The 19,009-nt window shown below is 38.0% G+C and overlaps 1 protein-coding gene across 1 annotated transcript in view; it reads left to right on the top strand.

The window, feature by feature from the left end:
- The first annotated feature begins 6,868 nt into the window (after positions 1-6,868).
- The window catches only part of SEMA3E (semaphorin 3E), a 241,742-nt gene continuing 229,601 nt past the window's right edge, over positions 6,869-19,009 (top strand). The window contains exon 1 of the mRNA XM_038409046.2: positions 6,869-7,912. Within this exon, the coding sequence (XP_038264974.2) occupies positions 7,798-7,912 (115 nt within the window). The 5' untranslated portion in view covers positions 6,869-7,797. The remainder of the gene's footprint in view (positions 7,913-19,009) is intronic.

Genomic DNA, 19,009 nt, shown 5'->3' with positions numbered 1-19,009 from the left:
CTGGATCTTCAATAATGAGAGTGCACTAGAAACACAGAATTTCAAGTGGTCCAGTCTGATTGCTGATGGCCCAAATAAATATGTGTCTAGACTGATGTCCAACATGTAATCGAATGGTAATAAGTGCCTTTATTGTGATTACAGGGAAGATGGTAAAAAAAACAATAATTTACTATTCATGGCATAAGAAAAACCCAAATTCAGAGTGTAAATCTGGAACTTTCTTTGTTTCAAGTTGCACATGATAAAAAGCTGTGATGAGATGTTCTATTTTTTTAAAACAATTGTTATTTTGCCTATGATGTGGCTGACATAGTAGTTTTTTAATCCTGTTCCAATATTGAGAAAAATGTGGATTGGATATTCTGGGTTTTTCCTGAAAGAGTGACGACATGGTTAAGGCTGAGATTTCAGAAGAGCTTATGGGATTTTGGTGCCTAATTCCCCTAAAGTTCTATATCTCCATGTACTGCCTGAAACTGTTTGAGGACTTGGCTACACAGAGGATTTGCTGAGATTGCAGCCAACACTGGCCAGCCACCAGTCTAGCTGCACTAATGCAAAAGCTCTAGTACTAACTGGCAAACTAACACAACTATGCTTGAAGTCAGGGTTGGTTGCACTGGTGCAAATTACAGCATATAGTATCTTACTGTGTCTGCACTGGGGATTTGTGCTGGTGCAGTTACACTGGAAGTGGGCCACCAACAACTATAAATGGGACAAACCCAGAGTGTAGCTAGGGATGCGATGCCATCAGTTTGTTGCAATGGGAACAAATAGAATGTGGAATCCATTACCTGGCAATAAAACTGGAATTTATTTTTAAATATTTTGTATTAGAATGCATATGCAATTTTAAAGCCTGCAACTGATTTGTGGTTAAATCAGTTTATTATTTATAACTGCTTTTTAATTTCACCATTAATATGATTATCAAAATAAAACATGGCCTAAAGTTTCAGACAGAAAATTTGTAGGTTACGGTTGTTTTGTGTCTAAACAACCAATGCTAACTTTGTTAACAAGTGTCTCTGTTGGCACCCAAACCATTGCATTCATGTGCAGAGAGAGGCTAATAACTGGAATCAAATGACTACACATTACCTTTTGAGGTAAACAATATTATCTACATATAACCAATTATTTCCTAAATACAGTGCTATTGAAGAACCAAGGAACAATCAACTGTCAGTAAGATGATTGGAGAGTTTAAAGGGACAGCCACATATCAATTTGATTGCTTGTTCAGGCCAAAAAAAGGCATCATTAGCTTTGACTGGGTTTTTTTTTAATATATATTCTTCCTGCTGAGTTAATAAGAAATAGCTGGTACACATAAACACTTAGTACTGAACTTGTAACCACCCTGCTATTATTTGCTGCTCTGTGATCAGAAGAAAAATATGACATTTCAATTTTTCTTGATCTTCAACAAATAAATGACCTATTTTTTTCCTATTTAGAGACCACAGAATTTGTTATCAACAACAACAAAAATCGTCAAACCCCACATTCCAGTAGAAAAATCAGTAATTTGATTTTCATCCAAGACTAGCTGCACAATTCTGTGACCCATGTACTAATCATGAACTGGGCATATACAGCTGATTTCAGGAATAAGATATTCTGATTTGTCTTTCTTTTATTGTAAACTGTTAAAATATCTGTGAAATCAACAATATTTAAAGGGCGCTCATTTATTTTACCTTGCCCTCTCCTCCCCTCCCCCGCCCCCTGTTAACTAGAGTAAGTGATCTACTTCAAGAATATTAGGCATCTTATTGACATTCACCTGTAATTCAGTTTGGAAATATTACTGCAAACAGCAATGCTCAAAGGACAAAAAAATCCAATATTTACTTCTCAAAAAACCTAATCTTTTTGGAATGAAAAGGAGCATAATTTAACTGAGAATTCGTTTTTCTCCATAGCATTGACTTTAAATAAAATGTTGTGGTCAGTTTAAAGTAGAGTTTCCTGATAATCAAACGCTTATGTTTATTGCCTGTTATCCCAAGTAGATCCTGAATCAAAGCAAGAATGCACCATCTCTATCACAATATAGAAGTAATGCTCCACAATCTTAAGAACATTAAATACATTCACATAACATTAGGGTCTGACTTCAGCAGACAAAAGCAAAGACCTCCTGCACCATCCCTTACCTGATATCCGGATGAAAAGAGTTACATAAGAGCTAGGTATTATTAATCTGTTGTTCCTCTGTATTGACAATCTCTGGGAATACTGTTTCACCATCAGTTAACACATCATAGCAGGGGTCAATGGGGTCATCCAAGTGGATCTCTGCCTTTCTTTCTGAGACATCCCAGAGGATAGTATTGGGCAATTTCTTACCAGCTACTAGGGCTCTGTCATCTGCATGTTCTGTCTTGTCACCCCTCTGGTTTAATGTGCATGTCGGGGCTGTTATAGGATCAGTGAGCAATTTTGGGTTGTGATGCCTCCAGTATATTAATGAAATTCAGATTTATATTGCTACCTTTTCTGACCCAATCAATGAATTGGAGCCATTTACCAGTGCTTAACAGGATATGGGATTGAGGCATGTATATGAATGCTAACTGACTGAGATAAGAGAGAGAATGATCATAGATTAGGTAGATTTCCTCTTGATTTTATCTGCCTATTGTAGATATTTCTTTATAGTAGTATCTAAAAGCTGAAATGGCAGAAATAAACACAGCACCTGATGGATATGAGCTTGCTGATGTACACCAGATGAGAATCTGATCCAGTAAATATAAAAGTTGTGTGCTTTTTATTTTCACTGTATCATTTAAGAAAGAGAGAGAAGATTCCCGGGACATTAAAGTGTATCATGTTCAAAATAGGACTCTAAGCCAGAACTCCAGGCTCATTTTTAAAATATGTTAAGGCTATACTTGGACCACCCCCATCTAAAAGCTCTAAACACTTCATATTGTTTTATTGTTATAACATTTAGAATTTGTTACTGTTGCTAGTAGCTGAGAGTCTACTTATTTATATCATTCCATGTTTACATTTCACTGTACACACTGCACTTAAATCAGTTTGCATATGTTAGAAGTGTTTTGTTAGGAATGTTTAGATTTACAGGCTTGGTGATTTCTTTGGAGTTGCTCTGGATTTACAGTCGTGCAAATGAGAACAGATCCTGGCTACAGTATTTAAGTATGGAAAGCACAATATAATTCATAGTCCAATATATGCAGTTTTAAATTATACCTACAGAAATATAACTTGGACTTTATGTAACAATTTGTTGTGCTTTCCTTTTTTTACACACTTACTAAAGAAAATGTGTAGTCTTGTTCTTTAGGAGGATGTAATCACAGAACTGTTCTGCCATCTGGAGTATATACCTTATATATTACACCAGTGTAAATTCACAGCAAGACAATGGTGGTTATTCTGAATTTGTACCAGTGTCACTGAATGCAGTGTTTGTTCCTATATTCTTAAAGACTCTGCACTTTCCAAACATGAAATCACTTATTCCCCTGCCATCATATTGGAATTACGTTTCTGAGACTGATTCAAAGTTGATTGAGATGAACCATTGCATTTAGTTTATTAACTCAAATATAAGAGTTAAACTTGCCTTGGTTATATATAGCAGTCTCTCAGGATCCCAGTCAGGTACTCCTATTCATCTGAGATTAAATCCTAATATTTGAATGTTTACATAGCTTTTTCTTCTATCCAAAGAGTTCAAAACCCTTTACAGACATGCCTTACAACACCCCTCTGCGGCAGGTATGTTAGTATGCCCATTTAACTGAGGGGACACAGGGGCACAGAAAGGTTATCTGTCTTGCCTCAGGTGGCCAGACTTCCAGACCTGTAGCAGTCCCTCCATGACTTACATTGCACATTCTGCACTTCAAGTTTGGGCAATGGCATGAAAGAGAAAAACAGATCCAGTGTAACAAAGACGACTTTCCGACACTGGTGTAGAAAAAGGCCAGAGAAAAGGTCCAGAATAGGAATTCCTCTCCACAAACACGCTACCTCAGACCCCACCGACTCCCTATAAATTAATCAATTGCTGCATACAAATGTGCAATTTTCCCTTTTCTCGTGGTCCATTAGTCCCCCTTCCAATCCATTCATCCTCCACACCAGTCCCTCAGTCAGAGTGGATAAAAATCAATGATATTTTTAAAAAAATAAAAAGACAGATTTTTTTATTTAAGTCAGATTTTTTTGATAAAATGCTTTTTGAGGAAAAAACCTATCTAAAAGTATTTTTAATTAAGATACATTATAGCTCAAAGATATCTCATCATGGAATAGTGATTATAAATTCTAATTCTATAGTATGAGACAATATATTCATGTAATGTTTAAGAAAAGTTTTGTAAATGAGTTCCAATAGTTCATGGATTAGGGACCCAATTTTATGTGGTTTCAGAGGCTTCTGTATAAATTATTTAGATTAATCTTTCTATCTACCCAATGGGACTCAGCGCTCAATCTAGAAGATACCATCAGAGATGCTTAGTTTTGCAGTTCTCAGACTGTAAATTTGTGTCTCCAGCGGTAACATGCTTGTTAACAGCAAAAATGTTTTTAAATAAATAAATAAAAATATAGAGAAATAACAGATGTCAACTCTATTGTCCCTCTGCAAATTTGTGTACAGAGTCAATCCCTTACCTCTCTCTAAAAGTGCAAAGTTTCAAAAAGTTCAATGAATAGAAAATTGTTGGGGGTGGAATAGATCTGGACAAGGAGAAGAAGTCTAGAGATAAATGTGAGAAGCAAGGGACATATGCTTGTTTTGTTAAAATATTATAAGTTTGCTGTTGAAGAAAAAAATCCAGAATACTTGATGTTGTTGTTTTAGTTAAATAAAACAATTTAAATGTCTGGTGATGTTCTCCTCCTAATACAGCATGGCAAGAAAATCCTCCAAATATTAATGATTAACCTGTTGAATTGGAGATAGTTCACCTCCCAATGACTTCATAAATATCTGCTTCAATTACCTTTGGTAAATGAAATAACCAAACAATCATTCATTTTCTGATATAGCTGTAAAACTAATCTGAAACGTTTTCAAAATAAATCACTGTTTAAAAATGTATTGTCTGTACTTTCTAAAAATGAAACCTACATCTGTCTCTGAGTTGTGAAGAATATGCAGCAAGGTTATAACCACCAACAGGAATTCATTTTTATATAGAAAACCATGTTTAAATCGAGTCTTCCTGACTAGTGATTTAAATCAATTTGATTTAAATCAAATCCACCCTGCCCTCAGTTATCCCCTTTCCTGCCTCAGTTCCCCACCTAGAGGCTGAGCTTTTCTCCTCAGCAGCAGCCATAGCTTTTGGTGCTGAGGAGCCTAATGCTGTGACTCCTTCCCTGGCTAGGGGCTCAATCTTCTCGCAGCTCCCCTTGCCTGACACTTTCCACAGCTCCCTCAGAGTTTCTCATGAAAGGCTCTGAGGGCAGTGACAGGAAGGGAACGGGGGCAGGGCCTCGAGCAATGAGAGGCTAGAGAGTCACACTTCAGATCAAAAAGCCTCATCCTCTGGCCAAAAGGTAAAAATTCGGCTGGGCAGGTCTTGCTGATTCTATTGGAGCCAAAACTGATAACTGCCAATTTATGTTTAAAAACAAATGCTACTCTTGTACGCTATAGATATAGATGTACAGTACAAACAGTTTTAGGTGGTAGGGGAATTGCCACTTGCTGAGGTACTTATCTTTGCACAAATGTGCATCTCCCTCCATTTGGGGCTAATGCAGAATCTGGCCCACAGTTTCTAGCAACTAAGGTTTAAAGCAATGGAAGCAAAAAGAGGCGTAGCCATAAAATTTTCAACAGTGTACCTAATTTGATGCATTAACTTTTGGCTGTACTACCTGGGACTCCCAAGGCCTGAGTTTTTCAGAGGTGCTGAGCATCTACCGTAGTGGGTGTGGTATAAGAATCTGAAGAACAGAACAGAATATGGCAAGAGAATTTTGAGGTTTTGAGGCTCATAGTATATGGATTTGTTTTTCATATTGAACACTTGCACCCACAACTTTGGATGGGCACGTATCATAATACATTAAGTTAAAGGCCGCTCCATTGTCCATATAGGGATCCTTAAAAGCCTCGGAGTAAAAATGCTGTTTTCATTATCCCAAATTTGCAATGTTTCAGCAATTTTAGGCTTATATATATAGGCTTATATATATAGGCTTAACTTTATACTTGAGAGAAAAATGAGTCCTCTAGTATTTTAAACTCAGTTAAGGATATTTTTTAATTATGAAATATGCAAATACAGTTAATACAAATGTACAGAACCTCAGCCAAAGCCCATCAAAATTAACTGGAGTCTCTCTGTTAACTTCAGTGGTCATAGGATCAGGCCATATACAACACCTTGTTAGTTAAAGTACACAGCCCATTGAATGAGCCTCCTAATACTTCTGTGAGGTAGGTATTCTAATACCCATCTTGCAAATGGTAAACTCATGCACATTGAGGTCAGTGTTCTGCTCTAAGGCACACTCTAGGCACACTCCCTGATAAATGTATTCCAGATGTAAACTGACACCCGTTAGTTATCAAAGCTTTGTTTTTGACACAGGTATATTTTCTAATTATAGATTGTGAAAGTTTTCTATGCTTTCTCAGTTACAGTTTAAGAAGTGGCTGATGGGCATTTGAAGACCTGATATTGCTTTATCATATCATCCAAACAATACATTCCCTTTGTTTATACATGTAATGTATGTGTCTGACCCTGCCAACACTTATTTGAATAAGCAGCTTTACTCATGTATATAAATGTCTTTGGGATCAGATCCACAGATCATATGTAAAGTAAGTATAATGGAGGGATTATATGGTACAGAAATTATAATCTGAAGAGAAACTGAACTCGCCAAGGTATCTTTAAAAGCAAGGTAATATAATAAATATAAAGGTAGTATGCAAAACTGATATTTATTTTTATTCTGATCTATGCATTAACATGCTGTTTAATGAGTCTAAATTATGATAAATTTGAACAGTTAATGATAGGGTGAATCCTGCTCTTTAATTGTTCTGGGAACAACAACTAAAATGACTCTAAAACATATTTTTCCAAAGGGAGGGGAAGAGGGAATTCTGGACCCAATCCTGGTGCCTGAGAATGTGAGATCGTTAAGCAACTGGAAGGATCAGTGCACAGCACATGGATCAGAAACATTCATAGAAGCAGCAAGTATTGTATATTGCCTCAACCTTTGCTGAACTTTCCCAGTAAATACAGCATGCTGACAGCCTGGCATCCCTGCTGGGTGGATCCTGCAACTCCAGGAGGGAATGGCACTTCTTGTTTTTAATTAGCAAAGGTGAAAGGTGAATTAAAACTAGCTGTTTGGCAAGTCGGAGCAAGAGACTGTGTTCTGAAGAGCACCAAGGAGGAGGTGTTTTGTTTTTTTTCCCCTCCTGAATGAATTGCCGAACAGGAGGGACTGAAAATACAGCTTCTTCCTGAATCCACTGGCAGAGTTACTGAAGAGAGCTCAAGACACAACACTGCAGAGTAACTCCTTAGAATGTCCTCTCAGTTTATAAACAGTTGTCGCAGGGAGAGAATATTTTTACATGACGTTTGCACAGCCTGACAATGTAGGGCTGTGTGCTGTTCGGAAGAGAACTGAATTTCCCATAGAGATCCCCACAAACTGAACAGGAAAAGACTTAGCTGCATTGGGAAAGTCAAGAGTGGAACTTGAAGCTTTTAAAAACAAAACAACTAAGTGAAGAAGCACAAGAATTTGATCTTGGTCAGCATGGCATCTACTAAGGACCTTTTAATCCTGGCACTATATGGCTTGTTACTAGAGTTACCGACCGGATGTCATACAACAGATACAAGGCTGCCAAGGTTACGTCTGTCACATAAAGGTAGGTCAGTATGTCAGCTAGTTTTTTGTGACAAATTCAACCTTGCTGTAACTCCACCACTTCAGTGGAATTACTACACCACGGATGAATTTGGACCCTTGACAGAATGAAATATTCCTATTCAGAAATTTATGAATGATTTTTCCTGTGCTTAATCGGTGCAATTTAGTTTGCTGTAGACAGCAATATTTACTTTAAAGTATTTCTACTGATTCATAGCGACTACTACAATAGCCTTTTACACCTGAGAGTGCATTAAACTAGCTAGTCACTTGGTCATTATTCTCCATGTTCTGTGAAGATTGTTCTTTAACAAGGATGAAATGCAATAGATAACACATGTGATCACTGAATAGTTTATGATATGCTGTCTTCCACCAGGTAAGTCCTAAGCAGTTAGATGCCTGTTTTATACATTTTGCTGTGGCTCCAACTTATGTATATAGTGGGTGAATTCCTATGCAGCTTGATGAATCATCTTCTAAACTAGCAAATGTCATCACACTGTAATTAAAATGACTAACTGCCAATATAAGTCTGCTTTCAGTCTGACTGAATTGCCCAGAGATAAATGTCATTTTGCTATGAAATAGGTGGGTGGATATAAAAGTCTTGACTCTTTATTTTAGTTGCAGTTTACCTGAAGTTTGAATCCCTTCTCCTTAATTCCAAATAAAATCCTATGAGCCAAAGTATGCCCTCGTTTGCACCTGGGTAATAGGGTTGCATAGGTTTAAATTCATTCCCAGGTTTCTTTATTTCAGTTTGAGCCTTTTTTACATAAATACTTGTGCAGTTCCATGCAATTGTAGTTCTCTGCAGCAGCACACACATTAACAGATGACATAACTAGAAAATATGCAGCAGATTGTTGTTGCAGAAGAAATTAAAAGGACAGAGTGTGCATCATATGCCCATAATCTGTCACTAAGAAATGTTTTTATATTACCTATTGTACAAAGATTAAAAGAAAGTGACTCTCTCCTTTGCTGATGAGAAGGCAGGAGGGAAGGAAGAGAGAAACACACTAGAGAAACATTAATGTAGTTATTAAAACAGACAATTAAGCTTCATCAGTATGAAATATGTTATAATAGCAATTTTTTAAAAATGTATTCGCATCAGACTACAAGTACACATTGTACATGAGGCTAGCATGAGACTAAACGGGATTTAATTGTCTTTTATATAGCAAGCTGAATTACCAGTTATGGGAGAAAGAAAGGAAAAGCTGAATAGGATAATTGGTCTGAATGTCTTGTGAGAGGGCTAATAGAAGTGGGTTTTGCTTTTATAGACCATTTGGAACACTTTTTAGTGGAAAAAAGATTTGTCTTAAAGAACTGTTTTGTAATTGAACAGTGATTAGCATCAATGAATGAAATGAATTGATCCTAGTTTTATACAGGGAAACCTTATTTTTTTGACATATGGTTTTCAAAATACAGTAGCAACTATTGATAAGTGTTGACTTTATCCTGCTTTATGGAATCCCACCCTGCTGGAAGCAACATATTTGAGTGTCAGTTTCTTGTTAGGTGTAATTAGAAATACTGTAAGTATTAGAGATATTGCTTGGTGGTGATGGGCTGGAGGCAAGGAAAAAGGCACAGTGAATGAGATAAATAGTCCTACTGTTGTGCTAATACAGGGCGCTGGATTAGCTGCCAGTTTTGGCAAGCTTCCCATGATGGTTCTGTAGGTATTAAGCGTTTCTACTCTCACTTAGTGGAGGAAATGGTTTTTCCACTGGTTAGAATAAATGTGCATTTATTTCACTGCCTACTGCTTTCATTTTCAGAGAGCTAATAATTTGGTCATAACACATCATAATTCTGTGATGTTTTTAAATAGATTATAAAATACCAGTTTCTCACTTAGGGCCAAATTTTGACCCCACTGAAGCCAGCTGTCACTGATTCCAATGACTTTACTGTGACAAAGATTTGGCCCTAATATATTGACTCTGCTCCCTGATATGAGCACACTTATCACCACCTTATACTTGGCTCATATATGTACTGCAACTGACTTTACCAGTTACACTGTGCTGGGTTCCTGAGTGCATATTCAAAGTCAAAGGTGAGAAGTGGCATACGTGTTTGCATCCTGGGAACAGCTATTGTAATTCTCCCAGCCAAAAGAATGTAGCATTCAACAGCAAGACAATGACTAAATGTCCTTGCTCTATTCAGTGACCAAATATGAATAGCAGGAGGTTTCAGAGTAGCAGCCCTGTTAGTCTGTATTCGCAAAAAGAAAAGGAGTACTTGTGGCACCTTAGAGACTAACAAATTTATTTGAGCATAAGCTTTCGTGAGCTACAGCTCACTTCATCGGATGCATTTGGTGGAAAATACAGTGGGGAGATTTATATACACACACAGAGAACATGAAACAATGAGTTTTATCATACACACTGTAAGGAGAGTGATTACTTAAGATGAGCCATCGCCAGCAGCAGTGGGGGAAGGAGGAAAACCTTTCATGGTGACAAGCAAGGTAGGCTAATTCCAGCAGTTAACAAGAACATCTGAGGAACAGTGGGGGGGGGTGGGGTGAGGGGGAGAAATAACATGGGGAAATAATTTTACTTTGTGTAATGACTCATCCATTCCCAGTCTCTATTCAAGCCTAAGTTAATTGTATCCAGTTTGCAAATTAATTCCAATTCAGCAGTCTCTTGCTGGAGTCTGTTTTTGAAGTTTTTTTGTTGAAGGATAGCCACCCTCAGGTCCTAATCGAGTGACCGGAGAGATTGAAGTGTTCTCCGACTGGTTTTTGAATGTTATAATTCTTGACGTCTGATTTGTGTCCATTTATTCTTTTACATAGAAACTGTCCAGTTTGACCAATGTACATGGCAGAGGGGCATTGCTGGCACATGATGGCATATATCACATTGGTAGATGCGCAGGTGAACGAGCCTCTGATAGTGTGGCTGATGTGATTAGGCCCTATGATGGTGTCCCCTGAATAGATATGTGGACAGAGTTGGCAACGGACTTTGTTGCAAGGATAGGTTCCTGGGTTAGTGGTTCTGTTGTGTGGTGTGTGGTTGCTGGTGAGTATTTGCTTCAGATTGGGGGCTGTCTGTAAGCAAGGACTGGCCTGTCTCCCAAGATCTGTGAGAATGATGGGTCATCCTTCAGGATAGGTTGTAGATCCTTGATGATGCGTTGGAGAGGTTTTAGTTGGGGGCTGAAGGTGATGGCTAGTGGCGTTGTGTTATTTTCTTTGTTGGGCCTGTCCTGTAGTAGGTGACTTCTGGATACTCTTCTGGCTCTGTCAATCTGTTTCTTCACTTCAGCAGGTGGGTATTGTAGTTGTAATGCCCCTCTGCCATGTACATTGGTCAAACTGGACAGTCTCTACATAAAAGAATAAATGGACACAAATCAGACGTCAAGAATTATAACATTCAAAAACCAGTCGGAGAACACTTCAATCTCTCCGGTCACTCGATTACAGCCATGGCTATCCTTCAACAAAAAAACTTCAAAAACAGACTCCAATGAGAGACTGCTGAATTGGAATTAATTTGCAAACTGGATACAATTAATTTAGGTTTGAAAAGAGACTGGGAATGGATGAGTCATTACACAAAGTAAAAATATTTCCCCATGTTATTTCTCCCCTCCAGCCCACCCCACCCCCCACTGTTCCTCAGATGTTCTTGTTAACTGCTGGAAATAGCCTACCTTGCTTGTCACCATGAAAGGTTTTCCTCCTTTCCCCCCCCGCCCGCTGCTGGTGATAACTCATCTTAAGTGATCACTCTCCTTACAGTGTGTATGATAAAACCCATTGTTTCATGTTCTCTGTGTATATAAATCTCCTCACTGTATTTTCCACCAAATGCATCCGATGAAGTGACCTGTAGCTCACGAAAGCTTATACTCAAATAAATTTGTTAGTTTCTAAGGTGCCACAAGTACTCCTTTTCTTTTTGCGAATAGCAGGAGGGTCTGCCATCCTAATTTTGTAGTTCCCGAGGGCTGTTGCTCTGTGTACCAAACATGCAATAGGATAATAATAATTAAATTATAACTTGTCCTCTTTACAAAGCCAACCTATGCTTTGAAGTAAAGTTGCCATTTTGAGATAGGTGACAAAGTCCATAGGGGTAGTTATAGTATGGAACAGCCATAACACCTGAGCAGAGACAAATTTATAACAGACACTAATTAATGAAACTGAGTTTGCTATTCACACTCCTCCTGTTTGTGACTGTGTATGTTAGTGGCTAATCAGGACTTGGAAGATTATATGATAGATAGTTTGGAGGATTGTATGATAGGTAGTACAATGAGGTATATGCCCAAGAGTCAAACAAACATTTTTAATTCATCTGTTTAAAAAGATTTTTACTTCAAAACATCTAAAACATTTTCCATGAGCTAGAAATTAAGGAAGGAGTTTAACTTATTATTATCTAGTTTAATTTCAAAAATGGCTCATTTGAAATAGCTGTGAGGCACAAGATCCTTTATCTACAGAGCAGGCAAGGACTGGCCAATGGCAGTGCAAACTTTTCATATCCCTGAGCAACGATATCAAGTTCCTGATGCAGTAGGGTAACCTTTGTGGATGAGAATAACACAGTCGCTATGCTAATTAAGGGACAGATTGTGCAACCCTTACTCATGTGTATCAGCATCTACTCACTTAATTAGCTTCCATGGCAGTTCATCAGTAGCAGTACATTCTTGAACCCCGAATAAATTTGTCAAGCCGAACATAAACTGTATTGGTGATATTTAGTAAGGTGGACACCTATCTGCAAGAAACTGGGGCTACCAGTTCAGCTTACCCAGAACCTGCTCTTGCTCCCATTAAAGTCAATGAGAGTTTCACTACTGACTTAAGCAGGAACAGAATCAGAGTTATAGTTAACTCAACAGCCATTGGATGGTTGCAACTTTTGGTTACTAATTGTCTGAACCATTTTGACCAGTGACAATATGTTCCCTCTTCCATTATGATTTCCCTGAGCCATCCATTCATCTTTCAGTTATCAGGAGATTTATACCAGGATTTAGAAAAATGTTCTTGGTTTCATGTTTATTTGGTGCTACAGTTTTACATAAAGGTCATGATGATGTCTGATGATGAACAATAAACATCTTAGGGTGCATTATTACATCAAACTATTGACTCATGCTGATTTGTAGACTTACAAATATATTACTGCTGTGTTCACTATTACAGAGAAATAACGTGTCTACATTAGTATGTTACAGGTTGACAGCTAAATTTAAAATGATATAAAAATCATTCGCTCATTTTATATACAATAGATTCTGCCTAATGAGGTGCTAATGGAAGCCAAGTTTCAACTAATAGTTTTTATAGGCTGATGCTAAAATTCTTTCCCAATATCCCACAGTTAGCATTCTCTGGGAAACACATAATTAAGGTGAAAAGGAGTACTTGTGGCACCTTAGAGACTAACAAATTTATTAGAGCATAAGCTTTCGTGAGCTACAGCTCACTTCATCGGATGCATTTGCATCCGATGAAGTGAGCTGTAGCTCACGAAAGCTTATGCTCTAATAAATTTGTTAGTCTCTAAGGTGCCACAAGTACTTTTCTTTTTGCGAATACAGACTAACACGGCTGCTACTCTGAAACCTATAATTAAGGTGGAATCAATAGAAGCTGTATGTTAAACAGAAACTATTTATATTACAGGTTGAAGTAGGACTGGTTTTGCAGAGGACAGTAGCTCTATATTTAAAAGTTAGCACAGCCGTGTTAACAGGATCTGGATCAAAAGCTTTCATGAAAATGTTTGATACCCTTGTACAAATTCAATTTACAATGCATTTTAAACTATGCTTTGTGGTAGTGCATTTTTGTGTCTGGGAAAGAAGAAAAAAGTAGATAAGTCCACCCAATAAAAATTAGTCAGACTAAACAAAGGAAGCTAAAAGGAGGCTTTGGTATAATAATAATTAATAAAAAAGATTGTTTTTATATCTGTCAATGTTCAGTGCATGAATCCATCCCATCACTTATTTTCATTAGCTAATTCAAGAAATCACAGAAATTAGAGATGAGCGGAGAAAAAAGATATTATCTCATTAGTTCATTTCCCTTCAAATGTAGGTTTCCTCTTTACATTATTAACAGATTGTCAGGTTGGGTATTAAATGTGCCAAGTGGTGAACCTTTTATCTCTTCCCTTGGGAAACTGACAACCTACTGCATCTCTGTCGGGAAACTTTGCTGATATTCAGCCAGTTTTTCATCCAAATTTCCTTCTCGGTTTCATCTTATTACACCTACTCATATCACCTCACTCCTCTCAGATATTTGTATTTACGTTGCTCCTTTGCCACTTCTTAGCCAAGCTGTACAAATTTACCCCTTTAATCTTTCCTCATAATCACGCTCTCAATCCCCCGATCTTTTTCTTGCTTTTCTCTGAACTCATCCAATATGTGGGTTTTACCCTTCTGATAAATCATATCTGTGGAGGGGATATGTGCATTGGAAGGCATCCTCCTCCTCAGCCCATCTTCTTTTCCGAATTTCTATTTCCTATTTCTGTTCTTAATTCCTCCTGCAGTTTAGTGAAGTAGGCAAGCAGAAGGAGAAAGTTGGACTAAAAAAGAAGTAAGCTCTTCTCTAAGAACAAACAGTGTCAAATAAGGACAGGGGAGAGCGCTGAAGAGAGGCAGAAAACAAGAATGTCACCCATATGTGAATGTGAATTTTAATATATGTGATTAATTTCTGGGTTTTTGATCTGTTTAATCACCATTGAGGGCTGTTGTAATTTGTTAACAAATTTGGTTCATTGTCATTGTAATTAAGACTGAGACAGCATCGCCACTACAATTTTCAATTATCACTTCCTAAGTGACCTCAGCTTTGAATGTTTTTTTTTACGAAGTGAGATCAAACTGTTCACTTGAGCACTGCACTAAGCTAGGACAATTCAAACTGTTCATTTCAAATCTTGTTAGTTGTTGTTGTGGCTCCTATTTGAATTATCTAGGACTTGTCTAGGAGCCCCAGTCATGGACCCAGACACTGTTTTGCTAGGTGCTGTACAAAAAGACTGCTGCTGCTGAAAGAATGTATTGCCTTCTTTTATCAAAAAGAAAAGGAGTACTTGTGGCACCTTAGAGACTAACAAATTTATTAGAGCAAAAGCTTTCGTGAGCTACAGCTCACTTCATCCGATGAAGCGAGCAGTAGCTCACGAAAGCTTATGCTCAAATAAATTTGTTAGTCTCTAAGGTGCCACAAGTACTCCTTTTCTTTTTGCGAATACAGACTAACACGGCTGCTACTCTGAGACCTGTCACTTGAAAAAAACAATCCTGATTTCTGAGAATGGATTTGCAAGCATTCACCAAATGATTTTGATGAATAGGTTGCTCATAAACTACTCATGTTGGCTCTTTGCTGTTCACTGTTGACCACTCGTGTTGTATGTGTGCGACTGAACACCTGAATCACATGGTATTGTTTCTGATTCCTGAACAGATGGATGCAACTTTTTAGCTGCAGAATAATGAATACAGCATAATAAAGAACAAAATTCTGGGAGAGAATTTTTAAATAAATGAACATTCATGATTGTAAGTATGCCAATTGCTTTATGAATGCACAGCGGTCATCTCAATACTCCAAATAAATGATTGTAGAGCCACATGAATCCTAATTCAGGCTAAGATTTTAGTAAAAGTCACGGACAGGTCACGGGCAACAAAGAAAAATTCACGGAAGCCCGTGACCAGTCCCTGACTTTTACTAAAAATATCCCTGACAAAATGGGGAGCCCAGCTGCGAGGTCCCCACACTGCCTGCAGACGTTGGGCTGCTCAGAGGTCTGGGAGCCCCCACTGCCTATGGGGACTTGGAGCTCCAGGGTCTCCTGGCTCAGAGCTCCAGAGTATTCTGCCACCCATGGGGGCTGGGAGCTTTGAAAGACTCCGGGAGCCCTTCACACCTTGGAACTCTGGGGCCCTGCTGCCCTCAGCAGCTCAGAGCTCTGGGGTGCCCCCACTGTCCATGGCAGCTGGGAGCTTTGGGATACCCCTGCCGCCTGTGGCTGCTCGGAGTTCCCAGGTCTCCTGCCATCCTTGGCCACGGGGACCCTACAGCTCCCGGCCAACAGGGCTGAATTCACGGCGGTCGCTGGAAGTCATGGATTCCGTGACTTCCATGACCTCCATAAAAAAATCGTAGCCTTAATCCTAACCAACTCAGTTTGCTTACAATCTGCTATGGAGGCCTATTCTCTAATATCACAGTGAATGGAAATTACTCAGAGGGCTCAATGAGAGAGTTACCTATTCAGGCTCTGGGTCAGATCTGAGCTACAACTGGATGAGGATCTGGTTCTTTTGGGGTACGTATAGATATAGTCCAGAGACACAGATACAAAGTGAATTGATATACGTGACTTTTTTGAGCTTGGATTCTTCGCCACACATGGTGTATGTAGGGCATTTGCACTTCTGAATGTTTGGGAAATTAAGAACTATATTATGGTTGTAGTTCGATGGAATGTGTCTGCAAATAAAGACTAATAACCAGAATTATGAGTGTTTAGTGGAAACAATCTGTGTCTTTCTCTATCTTTCTCTTTACCCAAATTTTTGAAGCGAGACAGAACTCAGTGTCAGTACAGGAATGTCCTAAGGGGAAAAAATACAGATAGGAGCTCTTTTGTCTTAGGCTCACTTCTTTTTTCTTCTCTTTTTTTTTCTCCTTCTTTTGCTGTCTCCCACTGATCAGACAACTGATTCCTTACACTGAAACTATGGCAATTTTTAGGCTTTTCCAACTGATCCTAAAGGGGCCTGTTCACCAGAGCTGGAATTGCTGGCAAAGAATCCACCAGCTCCTCTCATAACTACATCCTAATTAACAAAGGCTTTTGTGGGTTTTGTTGCAGCAGAATTCTGAAGGGATACACTGTATTGGCATTTGTCTTAAAGCAGACAGCTTGCAGTGTAACTTCAGTTGGCTTGTTGATTTTGTTTTAGAGAACTGGGTGTCATCTGAAGTTTCTAATCAGTTATCTCGCTGCTTTCAAAGAGCCACCACCATCTATTGTTGTAAACTTTTTTAAACACATTGTGTGAGTTATTATTCCTCTGGAAATGAAAGCTGTATTTTAGTTTAATACATGCAGGATTAATATTATTTATGTGATTTACAGTATGCTGTGCAGGGCCACGCATCTGTTTCAAACCTTTTGAGAAACTTTTGGGTCAATAAATATTGTAAAACTGTGCAATGGGAATACTAAATATTATTAAATCTGGTGTCCTGGTTTTCTTCATGTAGTCATTCAAAGATCATGAAACCACAAAGTGCAGCCATCATTAATTAGAAAATATTAATTTTTTAAAAAACACAGACCCTGCAAGGAAAAAGGTGCAAATCTTTATTTTACAGTTGAAACCTATTTAACTTGAATACATTATTCTTAATGTTGTGTTTATTAGATAATGTGTTCTGCACTAAAATAGCCAGTTGAGTATTAAAGATGGCAACATGAAAGAAAAAGTTAAGGAAGATAGCTGGTGAAAATATTATGCTGCTGCAAAAAAACACTAACTATATTATGAGTTTGGTTTCAGTTCAAAGCTTCTGTAAAATGAACTAAATGGATCTGTGTTTGTTTTAAAGAAATGGAAATTTAAGTTACCAGCATAAATATTGAGTTTTGGGAACTGAGCAGATCTTCTATATATACCGACTTATTAAAATATTATTCTCTTTTCTGAAAATTAATAATTCACTTAATGCAGAGTTTCAATAACAGAAATGTTAGCAGCCTATCGTGTCTATGGCTTTGGCATTTAACTCTGGAAAATGCCTTTCTCCTCTCTCTCTCTCTCTCTCTCTCTCTCTCACTTGTTTCAATTTGCCTCGGTGTTACAAATTCTCACTGTGGAGGAGGAAAGTTATGAGCAGTTCACCTTGTTAACCAAGTCAGCTGTGGGCTTACATAATTGAATTTTTTTCCCCTCAGGATCTTCTGTAGTTAAAATGAAGTTATAGCGTGATTAGATTTCACCATGATGGATCTCTCTGTCCAGCAGCTCTATTGTACTCACAGTGAATTTTGCCCTTACAGAAAAAAGTAGCACAGATATATACCTACCACCAGATGATTGCTTTTCAGGAAAATCTTTGATGATCTTTGTTATCATCATCAAAAATCTGAACAAAAATATTTGCCATGAAGGAAGTTCTCTCTTTGTGTACTTCAGGAATCCTTCTGCCCTAAGATCCTTTGCCACTAGATTTTTTCAGAAGTCATTTAAAGTACACCATATCAGTGGAGCATCTAGATACTAGACTTAACCTCACTACACCAAGTGAGCAAATCACCTCAACATACTTCGCTCATCCTGTTGTTTCTTTTATAATCTACCAGAGATTTGTATTTTTTTTTATGATCGGGCTATTTGAAGGTCCTCACAAATATGATTAGATTTGAAAGATCTGTTTACGGTTTCTGTACAAGGATATGCAGGTGGTCTGTAACCTCAGACATGACAACATCGAATTCCTGCCAAACCTCTCCCAGTGCTGGTATGATGCACTCACTATGAATAGGAGCCAGTAGCTGTAAAGTTTGCATGGCTCATACAGCTAAAAGAGAAATCTAAATAGACTGAAAACTTTAACTCATCCATAAATTACTCTTTATTAGGCTCAGGTGAAAATAGATACTTCATCCACCTTGCTACCTATCTGAACAGATACAACATGCAACATGCTTTGCTACCTATTAAGTCAGTTAGGACTCTGATCTAAAGACCATTTAAAGTCAATGGGAGTCTTCGTGTTGACATTAATGGATTTTGGATTAGGCCTTGAGTGCAGTGGAGCTGTTTTTCAAACTGAAATGTCAGTCAGTATGTCGGAATGTCGCCTGCTTGTTTTCCATATGTTTTAAACCTATCCGGGAAGACTGTCAGTGTGAAACAAAACCTTACACCATGCTATATTATCAAAAAACTCTCTTTTGAGTTACTAAAGTGGCTTTATTATTTATCTCTGAAGAACTTCATGATTAACACATGGTATCACCATTGGGTATGGATAGATTTCATGGTG

The sequence above is a fragment of the Dermochelys coriacea genome, chromosome 1, assembly GCF_009764565.3.
Source record: "Dermochelys coriacea isolate rDerCor1 chromosome 1, rDerCor1.pri.v4, whole genome shotgun sequence".
NCBI lineage: Eukaryota > Metazoa > Chordata > Testudines > Dermochelyidae > Dermochelys > Dermochelys coriacea.
The sequence above is the reverse complement of the archived record's forward strand: the minus strand, read 5'-3'. Positions and strand labels throughout refer to the sequence as shown.